The sequence below is a fragment of the Oncorhynchus masou genome, chromosome 6 (genome assembly GCF_036934945.1).
Source record: "Oncorhynchus masou masou isolate Uvic2021 chromosome 6, UVic_Omas_1.1, whole genome shotgun sequence".
In the NCBI taxonomy this organism is placed as follows: domain Eukaryota; kingdom Metazoa; phylum Chordata; class Actinopteri; order Salmoniformes; family Salmonidae; genus Oncorhynchus; species Oncorhynchus masou.
The window spans coordinates 45,439,576-45,455,353 of NC_088217.1; the positions used below are offsets into that span (position 1 = coordinate 45,439,576).

A 15,778-nucleotide genomic window follows, 5' to 3' on the forward strand; every position below is an offset into this window, starting at 1 on the left:
CAATAATGAGTTCAGGGCTTTGTGATGGCCGCTCCAATACCTTGACTTTGTTGTCCTTAAGTCATTTTGCCACAACTTTGGAAGTATGCTTGGGGTCATTGTCCATTTGGAAGACCCATTTGCGACCAAGCTTTAACTTCCTGACTGATGTCTTGAGATGTTGCTTCAATATATCAAAATAATTTTACTTCCCATGATGCCATGTATTTTGTGAAGTGCACCAGTCCCTACTGCAGCAAAGCACCCCCACAACACGATGCTGCCACTCCCGTGCTTCGCGGTTGGGATGGTGTTCTTCGGCTTGCAAGCTTCCCCCATTTCCCTCCAAACATAACGTTGGTCATTATTGCCAAACAGTTCTATTTTTGTTTCATCAGACCAGAGGACATTTCTCCCAAAAAGTATGATCTTTGTCCCCATGTGCAGTTGCAAACCGTAGTCTGGCTTTTTATGTCAGTTTTGGGGCAGTGGCTTTTTCCTTGCTGAGCGGCCTTTCAGGTTATGTCGATATAGGACTTGTTTTACTGTGGCTATAGATACTTTTGTACCCGTTTCCTCCAGCATCTTCACAAGGTCCTTTGCTGTTGTTCTGGAATTGATTTGCACTTTCGCACCAAAGTACGTTCATCTCTAGGAGATCGAATGAGTCTCCTTCCTGAACGGTATGACGGTTGCGTGGTCCCATGGTGCTTATGCTTGCATACTATTGTTTGTACAGATGAACGTGTGTCACGTTCTGACCTTAGTTCCTTTGTTATGTCTTCGTTTTAGTATGGTCAGGGCATGAGTTGGGTGGGTTGTCTATGTTCGTTTTTCTATAATTTGGGATTTCTATGTTCGGCCTAGTATGGTTTTCAATCAGAGGCAGCTGTCAATCGTTGTCCCTGATTGAGAATCATACTTAGGTAGCCTGGTTTCACTTTTGAGTTGTGGGTGTTTGTCTTCGGTGTCAGTGTTTGTTACCACACGGGACTGTTTCGTTTATTCACGTTTATTGTTTTGTTCCATTGTTCTGTTGTGTTTGATTAGACATTATGGACACTTACTATGCTGTGCATTGGTCCTCCGATCCTTATCGCTCCTCCTCCTCAGAAGAGGAGGACGAGATCCATTACAGAAACACCCACAACCAAAGGACCAATCAGCGTGGTAATGGGCAGCAGCAGCAGCGAGATCAGGACTCCTGGTCATGGGAGGAGATTCTGGACGGCAAGGGACCATGGGCACAGCCGGGAGAATATTGCCGACCCAAGGCAGAGCTACAGGCAGCGAAAGTCGAGAGGTGGCGTTATGAGGTGGCAGTGCTGCTGGAAGCTCGAGAGGCAGCCCGAAAAAATGTATTGGGGGAGGCATACGGGGAGTGTGGCGAAGTCAGCTAGGAGACCTGCACCAACTTCCCGTGCTTACCGGAGAGCGAGGGGGACCGGGCAGGCACCGTGTTATGTGGTGGAACGCACGGTGTCCCCAGTACGCGTGCTTAGCCTGGTGCGGACATTGCAGCGCCTCGCATCGGCCGGGCTAGAGTGGGCATCGAGCCAGGTGCCATGAAGCCGGCTCAGCGCATCTGGTCTCCAGTGCGTCTCCTCGGGCCGGTGTACATGGCACCAGCCTTACGCATGGTGTCCCCGGTTCGCCAGCACAGCCCAGTGCGGGCTATTCCACCTTGCCGCACTTACCTGGCTACGGGGTGCATTCAACCAGGTAAGGTTGGGCAGGCTCCTTCCTTCTCGCTACTCCTCCTCAGAAGAGGAGGACAAGATCCGTTACAACGTGGTACCTTCAGGCGTTTAGAAATTGCTCCCAAGGATGAACCAGGCATGTGGAGGTTTATAATTGTTTTTCTGAGGTCTTGGCTGATTTCTTTTGATTTTCCCATGTTGTTTGAAGGTATACCTAGAAATACATCCACAGTTATACCTCCAATTGACTCAAAATATGTAAATTAGCCTATCAGAAGCTTCTAAAGCCATGACATAATTTTGGGGAATTTTCCAGGCAGTCAACTTAATGCATGTAAACTTCAGACCCACTGGAATTGTGAGTAGTAAAAAAATCTGTAAACAATTGTTGGAAAAATTACTTGTGTCATGCGCCCAGGCTCTGTCGTAACCGGCCGTGACCGAATCATGGGCTTTGATAAGGAGTTAGTCCCCCTTTTGCTGCTATAACAGCAGCCACTCTTCTGGGAAGGCTTTCCACTAGATGTTGGAACATTGCTGCATGGACTTGCTTCCATTCAGCCACAAGAGCATTAGTGAGGTCTGGCACTGATGTTGGGCGATTAGGCCTGGCTCGCAGTCAGCATTCCAATTAATTCCAAAGATGTTCGATGGGATTGAGGTCAAGGCTCTGTGAAGGCCAGTCAAGTCCTTCCACATCGATCTCGACAAACTATTTCTGTATGGACCTCGATTTGTGCACGCAGGCATTGTCATACTGGAACAGGAAAGGGCCTTCCCCAAACTGTTGCCACAAAGTTGGAAGCTCAGAATCATCTAGAATGTTTGTATGCTGTAGCGTTAAGATTTCCCTTCACTGGAACTAGGGGGCCTAGCCCAAACCATGAAAAACAGCCCCAGACCACTATTCCTCCTCCACCAAACTTTACAGTGGGCACTATGCATTCAGGCCAGTAGCGTATTCCTGGCATCCGCCAAACCCAGATTTGTCCATTGGACTGCCAGATGGTGAAGCGTAATTCATCACTCCAGAGAAAGCGTTTCCAATGCCCCAGAGTTTGGAACTTGGTAGTGTTGCAACCGAGGACAGATGATTTTTACACACTACGCACTTCAGCTGTCTCGTTCTGTGAGCTTGTGTGGCCTACCACTTCGCGGCTGAGCTGTTGGTGCTCCTAGACTTTCCCACTGCAGAATAACTGCAATTACAGTGACCGGGGCAGCTCTAACAGGGCATAAATTTGACAAACTGACTTGGTGCTACATTGAAAGTCACTGAGCTCTTCAGTAAGGCCATTCTACTGTCAATGTTTGTCTATGGAGATTGCATGGCGGTGTGCTAGATTTTATACACCTGTCAGCAACGGGTGTGGCTGAAATAGAGGAATCCGAATAGTTATGAATATATAGTGTATGTTCCTTTTTATTATATTTGTATCATGCATATCAGAGTTAAATTGTCTTCTGCCATGTGAATTAATTAAATGAATTTGTACTGAAAAATAAGGATAAAGCATTCGTCATGTCTAATAGATATGTCTCTGTGTAATTTTAGCCATGAATTTGCCACAAGCCACAGCATCCTGATAAGTTTTGTAGATTGCTTGTCATCCGCACTCCGTATGTGGCTGACAAGGCTCCTTTGCTATCACAATATGACAGGGTAAACAACATTACCAGAATGGCCTTTATCTTCTCCCAATGTATTTACAGCTATCGTACACACAGAAGGAAGGGATGGAAGGAAGAGGCTCAAGAATATACAATCGGCTTGTGAAATTGCCCAGTGTGAAGGCTACTTACTATAAGGCAATGTTGTGCTTTGAATTTGAAGTGGAGATCTAATTGTATTGTGTGAGATTTTGCCACCATTTCAGATTGGTTAAATTGTACTTAACATGCATCTTTCTCTCCACGGCCCTCCTCTCCACAGCCCTCCTCTCCATGCGCATCCTCTCTCCTTGGCTCCTGAACTAGAGAGAAATATGAATAGATACATGCGTAATTGATCAGATACATTATGAAACATATTTACAAAAACATTTGAGGTTTTAATAATTATTAACTCTAATACACACTGAGGAAATAGTCTTAACTTACGATGATGCAGATATTGCCATCTCCTTAAAGCCAAGGCCTTGTGATAGACTAGCATCCTGTGCAGGGGGTGTACTTGTACATCAAGATGCCTCACACTACAGAAACCAGAAATAGGCTCCTGCTCCTATGAGTCGTTCCAGCTCGCACAAGCCAAGGCTTGTGCAAGGCTACTTTACTTTAAAGCCAAGGTAACGTATGACCTGCCCTGTGGGTGCTAAGTGATCATCATCCAACCCAATAGTGTCTAATAAGTAGGCCTAGTCAACTTACCATGACTACTCTTATACCTGTAGCTATGTTGTAGAGTAATTATATAGCTTGCCTACCTGCAACAGGACATTAGACACTATTCAACCATGTGGAGCTGTGGAGTCAAGCTCAACACTTACAAACCCTCCTTTGTATTAGACCTCATACCCCGTGGAGTTCCAGGAACAGGGTTGGTGACCAATGCCCTACATGCCATGCCCAGAAAGCCTGATCCCAACTAACCCTTGTATAGGCAGCCCTACTATACCTAATAGCACTGATAGTCTCTTGTTATTGTGGTGTTGGCCATTAGACCACATGAATGCAGTGTTGATCTGGGTCTGGACTCCGAGCCCAGGGTCTTGGTCCATTGGTATTAATCCCTGAAACACAAATAAACCCATAGCCCCTAGAAACTTGTTGTGTACATCTGGAAGTATTGGATATGTGTAAGCAATTTGCTGGTATCTCCATCTTGTCCTCTAATAGGCCAGGTGGGAGTAAGGAAATGGCCAGGTTGGATTAAGGAAATGTCCTGTTGTGGTGTGTTGTCTTTGTATTTTTATATATATATATATATATATTACAGAAGCTGTTAGTAAGTTCTCAAAACAAGCTTGCTGGAGCTCTGATCTTGACACTGCTTATATCTGCAATATAGTTACAGGCGGGTAGCTAGGTATAGGTGAATGTAATATAAAACCACTTCTAACACTCTTTGCCCAGTTTATTAACACCGCAAATATGCATCACCCATCTAGCTACAGCAGCTAGCTATTTGCAGCTAAACAATCACAGCTGATCGTTTTGTGAATATAACTCCTGTGCATCACATTCAGGTTTACATTGTTATAAAAAAATGAAAACGTGAAATATTTTTTGTTGCTAAGTAGCTACATTATCTAGCTATCTATCTGTCTGTACTCATTGCTGATGATCCATTAACCTCATCCTTCTGTTCTTCTGTTAAGGTCCAAACATTAAGTGGACACTTCTGATGACGTTTCATGACGTTTGACGAGAATACACTTGCAGGGCAAGAGGCAAGGGAGGATATTGTACCCCCTAGCTTGATTGTACATTGTATATAATCTATATATATACTTGTGTTCCCTCATGTACTTTCTGTATTGATTTGCTGTGGTTTTTTTAAATGGCAAGGGAGGAGGGAATCATTTTTTAAATGGGCCACCCTTGACTGGAAATTCGTCACACGATAATTATGTTTTCAGCCACGGGTAGCTTGTGGGTGCTTTATATTCGCTACAGTCAATTATGAGTGCATGTCCACTTATATTAAATATATAATTATTAATATACGCCAATTGTATGATAGCTAGCAAATGAATTAGCTAACTAACGTTAGCCATTTTTTTATTTCTACAAATTCCAAAAGATAACCAAACAAAAACATATTTACGAGACGTGTTTGTGCATTAGTAGCACAACTTCGAACTTATTTGCATTCGTTTTAATTACACTTGTATACATTTATGTTCACTTCAGGGCCTGAAACTTCCCATAATTCATAGAACTTCTCCATTGATGTTGTTTTTATGTTTTCGCGGACTTTTCTTAGCGGATGTGCGGTCGTCGCGAATTGTATTATGGGGAGTTTCAGGCCCTGAAGTGAACATAATTGTACACTCGCAAAGCCGAATGCAAACGAGGGCTGAGGGGATTGCTACGGGGATTCTCTCAATGGTATAAAGCGAGGGTGTGTATTTTAAGTGTTTGGACCGTACTTTTAATCTACTCTACAGGGTTATGAATCCATGATGTCTTCACGGCTAAATCGAAAACTAGATTAAAAAAAAAACACTAAACAAATCCGGACCAATTAAATAGAATCGAAGATTTGTATAACTAACCCAATATAGAGCACTGCTCTTCGTTTCAAATGGAAGCAAATTAATCATAGTGGGCAGAGACCGTCACGCCTATTGGTGCGTTATAGGATATATTTGCATTTTTCCTATAGGGAACGCCTACTCTGAAGTAAATTCGCCCTTGCATTTAAAAAAAAAAGTTTGGCAAATGGTAAAGTCTATAAAAATGTATCCACTCTGTTCGTAACATATTCTAGTTTTAGAAACGAAACTGTATTTTGATCAAGTGTTTTATCGATGAGAAAATAAGGAGAATGTCGGCCAAAATCCATCTCGCTGCATCTTCTCCCACAGCCGGCACTGGGCTTCCTCTCACCACCATATTTGATAGTGAATTGAAACGCCAACCGGATGCTTCACATTTATACATCCGATGAAATTTCTGTCTCATTGTTCTATCTGTGCTAGAGCTACTTAGTTCGGACTTCACATACACATGTCCATATATGGCAAAGCGTTGGCAGCCTGGATTTCTTATCCAGTGATGTCCCTGGAACAGGGACCGCGTTACACCTCCAGAATGTTGCAGACTATTTGTCAGATAAAGGAGAGCTGGAAGGTATGTGGCTATATTGCTCAGTTGTTACCACAGCGCTAATGAAGGCCAGGAGTGGAAAGATTCTGTCGGATTCCAAAACAAACCACAGGGAATCCAGGGCATTGTCATATGCCATGTTGGTGAATATCTTTGTAGGCACACTGATGATTCCAAATCAAAATTCCAGGTCACACAGCAACATATTTGAGGGCATATGCGACCAAAATGGTGGTACATTAGAGCCATGCTGCTACCACTTGTTGAATAGCTCTCAGCCCAAGGACTTTATTCTGATAGGATGGGAACAATGGTATTTTACATTTACATTTACATTTAAGTCATTTAGCAGACGCTCTTATCCAGAGCGACTTACAAATTGGTGAATTCACCTTCTGACATCAGTGGAACAGCCACTTTACAATAGTGCATCTAAATCATTTAAGGGGGGGGGTGAGAAGGATTGCTTTATCCTATCCTAGGTATTCCTTGAAGAGGTGGGGTTTCAGGTGTCTCCGGAAGGTGGTGATTGACTCCGCTGTCCTGGCGTCGTGAGGGAGTTTGTTCCACCATTGGGGGGCCAGAGCAGCGAACAGTTTTGACTGGGCTGAGCGGGAACTGTACTTCCTCAGTGGTAGGGAGGCGAGCGGGCCAGAGGTGGATGAACGCAGTGCCCTTGTTTGGGTGTAGCGCCTGATCAGAGCCTGGAGGTACTGCGGTGCCGTTCCCCTCACAGCTCCGTAGGCAAGCACCATGGTCTTGTAGCGGATGCGAGCTTCAACTGGAAGCCAGTGGAGAGAGCGGAGGAGCGGGGTGACGTGAGAGAACTTGGGAAGGTTGAACACCAGACGGGCTGCGGCGTTCTGGATGAGTTGTAGGGGTTTAATGGCACAGGCAGGGAGCCCAGCCAACAGCGAGTTGCAGTAATCCAGACGGGAGATGACAAGTGCCTGGATTAGGACCTGCGCCGCTTCCTGTGTGAGGCAGGGTCGTACTCTGCGGATGTTGTAGAGCATGAACCTACAGGAACGGGCCACCGCCTTGATGTTAGTTGAGAACGACAGGGTGTTGTCCAGGATCACGCCAAGGTTCTTAGCGCTCTGGGAGGAGGACACAATGGAGCTGTCAACCGTGATGGCGAGATCATGGAACGGGCAGTCCTTCCCCGGGAGGAAGAGCAGCTCCGTCTTGCCGAGGTTCAGCTTGAGGTGGTGATCCGTCATCCACACTGATATGTCTGCCAGACATGCAGAGATGCGATTCGCCACCTGGTCATCAGAAGGGGGAAAGGAGAAGATTAATTGTGTGTCGTCTGCATAGCAATGATAGGAGAGACCATGTGAGGTTATGACAGAGCCAAGTGACTTGGTGTATAGCGAGAATAGGAGAGGGCCTAGAACAGAGCCCTGGGGGACACCAGTGGTGAGAGCGCGTGGCGAGGAGACAGATTCTCGCCACGCCACCTGGTAGGAGCGACCTGTCAGGTAGGACGCAATCCAAGCGTGGGCCGCACCGGAGATGCCCAACTCGGAGAGGGTGGAGAGGAGGATCTGATGGTTCACAGTGTCGAAGGCAGTCGATAGGTCTAGAAGGATGAGAGCAGAGGAGAGAGAGTTAGCTTTAGCAGTGCGGAGCGCCTCCGTGATACAGAGAAGAGCAGTCTCAGTTGAATGACTAGTCTTGAAACCTGACTGATTTGGATCAAGAAGGTCATTCTGAGAGAGATAGCGGGAGAGCTGGCCAAGGACGGCACGTTCAAGAGTTTTGGAGAGAAAAGAAAGAAGGGATACTGGTCTGTAGTTGTTGACATCGGAGGGATCGAGTGTAGGTTTTTTCAGAAGGGGTGCAACTCTCGCTCTCTTGAAGACGGAAGGGACGTAGCCAGCGGTCAGGGATGAGTTGATGAGCGAGGTGAGGTAAGGGAGAAGGTCTCCGGAAATGGTCTGGAGAAGAGAGGAGGGGATAGGGTCAAGCGGGCAGGTTGTTGGGCGGCCGGCCGTCACAAGAAGCGAGATTTCATCTGGAGAGAGAGGGGAGAAAGAGGTCAGAGCACAGGGTAGGGCAGTGTGATCAGAACCAGCGGTGTCGTTTGACTTAGCAAACGAGGATCGGATGTCGTCGACCTTCTTTTCAAAATGGTTGACGAAGTCATCTGCAGAGAGGGAGGAGGGGGGGGGAGGGGGAGGAGGATTCAGGAGGGAGGAGAAGGTGGCAAAGAGCTTCCTAGGGTTAGAGGCAGATGCTTGGAATTTAGAGTGGAAGAAAGTGGCTTTAGCAGCAGAGACAGAGGAGGAAAATGTAGAGAGGAGGGAGTGAAAGGATGCCAGGTCCGCAGGGAGGCGAGTTTTCCTCCATTTCCGCTCGGCTGCCCGGAGCACTATTCTGTGAGCTCGCAATGAGTCGTCGAGCCACGGAGCGGGAGGGGAGGACCGAGCCGGCCTGGAGGATAGGGGACATAGAGAGTCAAAGGATGCAGAAAGGGAAGAGAGGAGGGTTGAGGAGGCAGAATCAGGAGATAGGTTGGAGAAGGTATGAGCAGAGGGAAGAGATGATAGGATGGAAGAGGGAGAGAGTAGCGGGGGGAGAGAGAGCGAAGGTTGGGACGGCGCGATACCATCCGAGTAGGGGCAGTGTGGGAAGTGTTGGATGAGAGCGAGAGGGAAAAGGATACAAGGTAGTGGTCGGAGACTTGGAGGGAGTTGCAATGAGGTTAGTGGAAGAACAGCATCTAGTAAAGATGAGGTCGAGCGTATTGCCTGCCTTGTGAGTAGGGGGAAGGTGAGAGGGTGAGGTCAAAGAGGAGAGGAGTGGAAAGAAGGAGGCAGAGAGGAATGAGTCAAAGGTAGACGTGGGGAGGTTAAAGTCGCCCAGGACTGTGAGAGGTGAGCCGTCCTCAGGAAAGGAGCTTATCAAGGCATCAAGCTCATTGATGAACTCTCCGAGGGAACCTGGAGGGCGATAAATAATAAGGATGTTAAGCTTGAAAGGGCTGGTAACTGTGACAGCATGGAATTCAAAGGAGGCGATAGACAGATGGGTAAGGGGAGAAAGAGAGAATGACCACTTGGGAGAGATGAGGATCCCGGTGCCACCACCCCGCTGACCAGAAGCTCTCGGGGTGTGCGAGAACACGTGGGCGGACGAAGAGAGAGCAGTAGGAGTAGCAGTGTTGTCTGTGGTGATCCATGTTTCCGTCAGTGCCAAGAAGTCGAGGGACTGGAGGGAGGCATAGGCTGAGATGAACTCTGCCTTGTTGGCCGCAGATCGGCAGTTCCAGAGGCTACCGGAGACCTGGAACTCCACGTGGGTCGTGCGCGCTGGGACCACCAGATTAGGGTGGCCGCGGCCACGCGGTGTGGAGCGTTTGTATGGTCTGTGCAGAGAGGAGAGAACAGGGATAGATAGACACATAGTTGACAGGCTACAGAAGAGGCTACGCTAATGCAAAGGAGATTGGAATGACAAGTGGACTACACTTATCGAATGTTCAGAACGTTAAGCTTATGTAGCAAGAATCTTATTGACTAAAATGATTGAAATGATACAGTGCTGCTGGAGTAGGCTAGCTGGCAGTGTCTACGTTGTTGACACTACACTAATCAAGTCGTTCCGTCGAGTGTAATAGTTTCTACAGTGCTGCTATTTGGGGGCTAGCTGGCTAGCTAGCAGTGTTGATTACGTAACGTTACGTTAAAAGAACGACAATAGCTGGCTAGCTAACCTAGAAAATCGCTCTAGACTACACAATTGTCTTAGATACAAAGACGGCTATGTAGCTAGCTAGCTACGATCAAACAAATCAAACCGTTGTACTGTAATGAAGTGAAATGAAAATGTGATACTACCTGTGGAGCGAGGCGGAATGTGGAGCGAGGCGGAATGTATTTTGTCAAGGTCAGACAGTTTTAGAACAACACACTTTATTTATTTACAGAATGTAAACAAACATGAAATACAACCAAGTTCCTTTAGTCTCTTCTCTATACCGTGGCAGGGAGGAATGACTCCATTACAGTGTGCTGTAGGAGAATAGTTTGAAAATCAAATGGGGTTTCCTGCAGATGAGTGAATAAATTGTAGTAGAGTGTTCAAACCTGACGTACAAAGACGTGGTCAGTTCACCGTAGCCGATCATTTTCAACCAAATACATTTATGTTTTTGTATCATCAGGTGGGAGACACGTAGAAAATGCAAGGGTTTTCAAAAACTAGTGTTGTATTCTGTTCCCTCTCAGGGCCTGTGTTTGCCATAAATATGGTTTATTTCTCAGTGACAACAATACAAGATGAAAGAGTATGAACACAGAAATATGAATACAGGACAAATGTCGGTTGCATTATGATGAGCGTTAGTCCTAAGGGAGGAAAGAAAAACATTCTGAAATGGAAAAGCTTCATATAACTATCTCTGTACCATATCTTAATTCAACAGGCAGTCCATCAAACATTATCTCCTCAATAAAACTGTAGGCAACATTTCAGCATAAATAATGAATAAGTTAACATACAAGAAGGCGGTTGAAAATAATTTGTATCAACAATAATCTGAAGCCATGTTCCATTCTGGTCCATTCACATTACATTTGGTCATCTGGGTGATCATTGACCAAACTGTCCAATTCTTTCACACAGTACCAAAACGTATTATGTACACCCAATACAGTTTTATTAATATTACGTATAACAATAGATACACTTTCTGTACATCTGCCTCACACAAATTTGTCCATGAAAAGCTGCTTCTCTATGAGCTTGCAAAGTGTGTGTAATGCAAGGTGACAGTGATTAAGAGAACAGGTGGCGCTCTCTAGTGGTTACTTGTCCCATAGTACTTTGGGCATAAAGTACATCTGAACTTGAGATGGAGAAGGATGATTATAGCATTGGGGAAAGATGAAATTCTGGTCATGATCACTTAAAATAAACAAGTATTTTGATACCTTCAGAGCAGCAGCTTGAAAAGACTAATGCTAACGAAACATGTCCATGTACAGTAGCTAAGAAGGTGTCGGTATTTTATGTTACAGGTTCAAGTGTGATAACTCAATGCCATGGCAAGGGCTCAGTGTTAGGACAGACTGACAGTGACATTGTCCTTGCTTTTCTCCATGTTAGAGTCTTTGTCTGTGGGGGCAGATGCTGTCGTTCCTCTGGGAGAAGTTTGACCACTGTTGGACTGTCCGGAGGCTTTGTTAGGGCCATCTGCCGTGGACCCTGACTCAGGCTCTTGCTGTGAGGCTGTCGCTACAAAAGGAGAACAGAAATATATAACTATGCAGTTGTAAGACAATTAGTACATGTATTCAGATGGAATCAATGTTCTTTAACTAGTATAAATCCAGCTTTGGATATGGCTGGTGTGTGTTACCTGATTGTGTGCAGGACTTCATGTGTTCTGGCCAGTGGGCTTGCTGGCAGGGGTAGTCACAGTAGCTGGTGTTCCAGCAGCAGTAGAATATGGCCTCCTTCCTGCAGTTGGCACACCACTGTTTCTTTTTGGTCTCATCCACCACCTGCTGTTTCTCCACTTCTGTCTGCTTCTTTACCTCCGCCATCAGACGCTCCCTCTCCTGCTCCAGACTCTGCCTCATCTCAGCCATGGTTAACTCTGCACATGTACACACAGCAGACAATAACATAACCTTTTCTATAGAATAATGTGATTAATTCTCCTCAGTCAGTGACATCCATTGTTATAGATGGGTTGGCTGACAACCTCGTTTTAAATATACTTAAGTATCAAAAGTCAATGTAATTGCTAAAATATACTTACAGTTGAAGTCAGAAGTTTACATACACCTTAGCCAAATACATTTAAACTCAGTTTTTCACAATTCTTGATATGTAATCTTGGTAAAAATTCCCTGTCTTAGGTCAGTTAGGATCACCACTTTATTTTAAGAATGTAAAATGTCAGAATAATAACAGAGAGTGATTTATTTCAGCTTTTATTTCTTTCATCACATTACCAGTGGGTCAGAAGTTTACATACACTCAATAAATATTTGGTATCATTGCCTTTAAATTGTTTAACTTGAATCAAATGTTTTCAAATCAAATCAAATTTTATTTGTCACATACACATGGTTAGCAGATGTTAATGCGAGTGTAGCGAAATGCTTGTGCTTCCAGTTCCGACAATGCAGTAATAACCAACAAGTAATCTAACTAACAATTCCAAAACTACTGTCTTATACACAGTGTAAGGGGATAAAGAATATGTACATAAAGATATGAATGAGTGATGGTGCAGAGCAGCATAGGCAAGATACAGTAGATGGTATCGAGTACAGTATATACATATGAGATGAGTATGTAAACAAAGTGGCATAGTTAAAGTGACTAGTGATACATGTATTACATAAGGATGCAGTAGATGATAGAGTACAGTATATACGTATACATATGAGATGAATAATGTAGGGTATGTAAACATTATATTAGGTAGCATTGTTTAAAGTGGCTAGTGATATATTTTACATCCTTTCCCATCAATTCCCATTATTGAAGTGGCTGGAGTTGAGTCAGTGTGTTGGCAGCAGCCACTCAATGTTAGTGGTTGCTGTTTAACAGTCTGATGGCCTTGAGATAGAAGCTGTTTTTCAGTTTCTCTGTCCCAGCTTTGATGCACCTGTACTGACCTCGCCTTCTGGATGATAGTGGGGTGAACAGGCAGTGGCTCGGGTGGGTGTTGTCCTTGATGATCTTTATGGCCTTCCTGTAACATCGGGTGGTGTAGGTGTCCTGGAGGGCAGGTAGTTTGCCCCCGGTGATGCGTTGTGCAGACCTCACTACCCTCTGGAGAGCCTTACGGTTGTGGGCGGAGCAGTTGCCGTACCAGGCGGTGATACAGCCCGCCAGGATGCTCTTGATTGTGCATCTGTAGAAGTTTGTGAGTGTTTTTGGTGACAAGCCAAATTTCTTCAGCCTCCTGAGGTTGAAGAGGCGCTGCTGCGCCTTCTTCACGATGCTGTCTGTGTGAGTGGACCAATTCAGTTTGTCTGTGATGTGTATGCCGAGGAACTTAAAACTTACTACCCTCTCCACTACTGTTCCATCGATGTGGATAGGGGGGTGTTCCCTCTGCTGTTTCCTGAAGTCCACAATCATCTCCTTAGTTTTGTTGACGTTGAGTGTGAGGTTATTGTCCTGGCACCACACTCCGAGGGCCCTCACCTCCTCCCTGTAGGCCGTCTTGTTGTTGTTGGTAATCAAGCCTACCACTGTTGTGTCGTCCGCAAACTTGATGATTGAGTTGGAGGCGTGCGTTGCCGCGCAGTCGTGGGTGAACAGGGAGTACAGGAGAGGGCTCAGAACGCACCCTTGTGGGGCCCCAGTGTTGAGGATCAGCGGGGTGGAGATGTTGTTGCCTACCCTCACCACCTGGGGGCGGCCCGTCAGGAAGTCCAGTACCCAGTTGCACAGGGCGGGGTCGAGACCCAGGCTCTCGAGCTTGATGACGAGCTTGGAGGGTACTATGGTGTTAAATGCCGAGCTGTAGTCGATGAACAGCATTCTCACATAGGTATTCCTCTTGTCCAGATGGGTTAGGGCAGTGTGCAGTGTGGTTGAGATTGTGTCGTCTGTGGACCTATTTGGGCGGTAAGCAAATTGGAGTGGGTCTAGGGTGTCAGGTAGGGTGGAGGTGATATGGTCCTTGACTAGTCTCTCAAAGCACTTCATGATGACGGAAGTAAGTGCTATGGGGCGGTAGTCGTTTAGCTCAGTTACCTTAGCTTTCTTGGGAACATGAACAATGGTGGCCCTCTTGAAGCATGTGGGAACAGCAGACTGGTATAGGTATTGATTGAATATGTCCGTAAACACACCAGCCAGCTGGTCTGCGCATGCTCTGAGGGCGCGGCTGGGGATGCCGTCTGGGCCTGCAGCCTTGCGAGGGTTAACACGTTTAAATGTTTTACTCACCTCGGCTGCAGTGAAGGAGAGACCGCATGTTTCTGTTGCATTCCGTGTCAGTGGCACTGTATTGTCCTCAAAGCGGGCAAAAAAGTTATTTAGTCTGCCTGGGAGCAAGACATCCTGGTCCGTGACTGAGCTGGATTTCATCTTGTAGTCCGTGATTGACTGTAGACCCTGCCACATACCTCTTGTGTCTGAGCCGTTGAATTGAGATTCTACTTTGTCTCTATATTGACGCTTAGCTTGTTTGATAGCCTTACGGAGGGAATAGCTGCACTGTTTGTATTCGGTCATGTTACCAGTCACCTTGCTCTGATTAAAAGCAGTGGTTCGCGCTTTCAGTTTCACGCGAATGCTGCCATCAATCCACGGTTTCTGGTTAGGGAATGTTTTAATCGTTGCTATGGGAACGACATCTTCAACGCACGTTCTAATGAACTCGCACACCGAATCAGCGTATTCGTCAATGTTGTTGCCTGACGCAATACGAAACATGTCCCAGTCCACGTGGTGGAAGCAGTCTTGGAGTGTGGAATCAGCTTGGACGGACCAGCGTTGGACAGACCTCAGTGTGGGAGCTTCTTCTTTTAGTTTCTGTCTGTAGGCAGGGATCAGCAAAATGGAGTCGTGGTCAGCTTTTCCGAAAGGGGGGCGGGGCAGGGCCTTATATGCGTCGCGGAAGTTAGAATAACAGTGATCCAAGGTTTTGCCAGCCCTGGTGGCGCAATCGGTATGCTGATACATTTTAGAGAGACTTGTTTTCAGATTAGCCTTGTTAAAATCCCCAGCAACAATGAATGCAGCCTCAGGATGTAAGGATTCCAGTTTGCAAAGAGTCAAATAAAGTTCGTTCAGAGCCATCGATGTGTCTGCTTGGGGGGGAATATATACGGCTGTGATTATAATCAAAGAGAATTCTCTTGGTAGATAATGCGGTCTACATTTGAGTGTGAGGAATTCTAAATCAGGTGAACAGAAGGATTTGAGTTCCTGTATGTTTCTGTGATCACACCACGTCTCGTTCGCCATAAGGCATACACCCCCGCCCCTCTTCTTACCAGAAAGGTGTTTGTTTCTGTCGGCGCGATGTGTGGAGAAACCCGCTGGCTGCACCGCATCCGAGAGCGTCTCTCCAGTGAGCCATGTTTCCGTGAAGCAAAGAACGTTACAGTCTCTGATGTCCCTCTGGAATGCTACCCTTGCTCGGATTTCATCAACCTTGTTGTCAAGAGACGGGACATTGGCGAGAAGAATGCTAGGAAGTGGGGCACGATGTGCCCGTCTCCGTAGTCTGACCAGAAGACCGCCTCGTTTCCCTCTTTTACAAAGTCATTTTTTTTGGTCGCCGGCTGGGATCCATTCCGTTGTCCTGGTTGAAAGGCAGAACACAGGATCCGCATCGCGAA

At 46.1% G+C, this 15,778-nt stretch overlaps 1 protein-coding gene across 5 annotated transcripts in view; it reads right to left on the bottom strand.

Moving 5' to 3' along the window:
- Positions 1-10,683: 10,683 nt before the first annotated feature.
- Positions 10,684-15,778, bottom strand: part of LOC135542120 (MYND-type zinc finger-containing chromatin reader ZMYND8-like) — a 33,559-nt gene continuing 28,464 nt past the window's right edge. For all 5 annotated transcript variants that reach the window (XM_064968791.1, XM_064968793.1, XM_064968794.1 and 2 more), the window contains 2 exons: positions 11,821-12,060; positions 10,684-11,696 (listed from right to left, as the gene is read on the bottom strand). In XM_064968791.1, the coding sequence (XP_064824863.1) occupies positions 11,521-11,696; positions 11,821-12,060 (416 nt within the window). In that variant the 3' untranslated portion in view covers positions 10,684-11,520. The remainder of the gene's footprint in view (positions 11,697-11,820; positions 12,061-15,778) is intronic.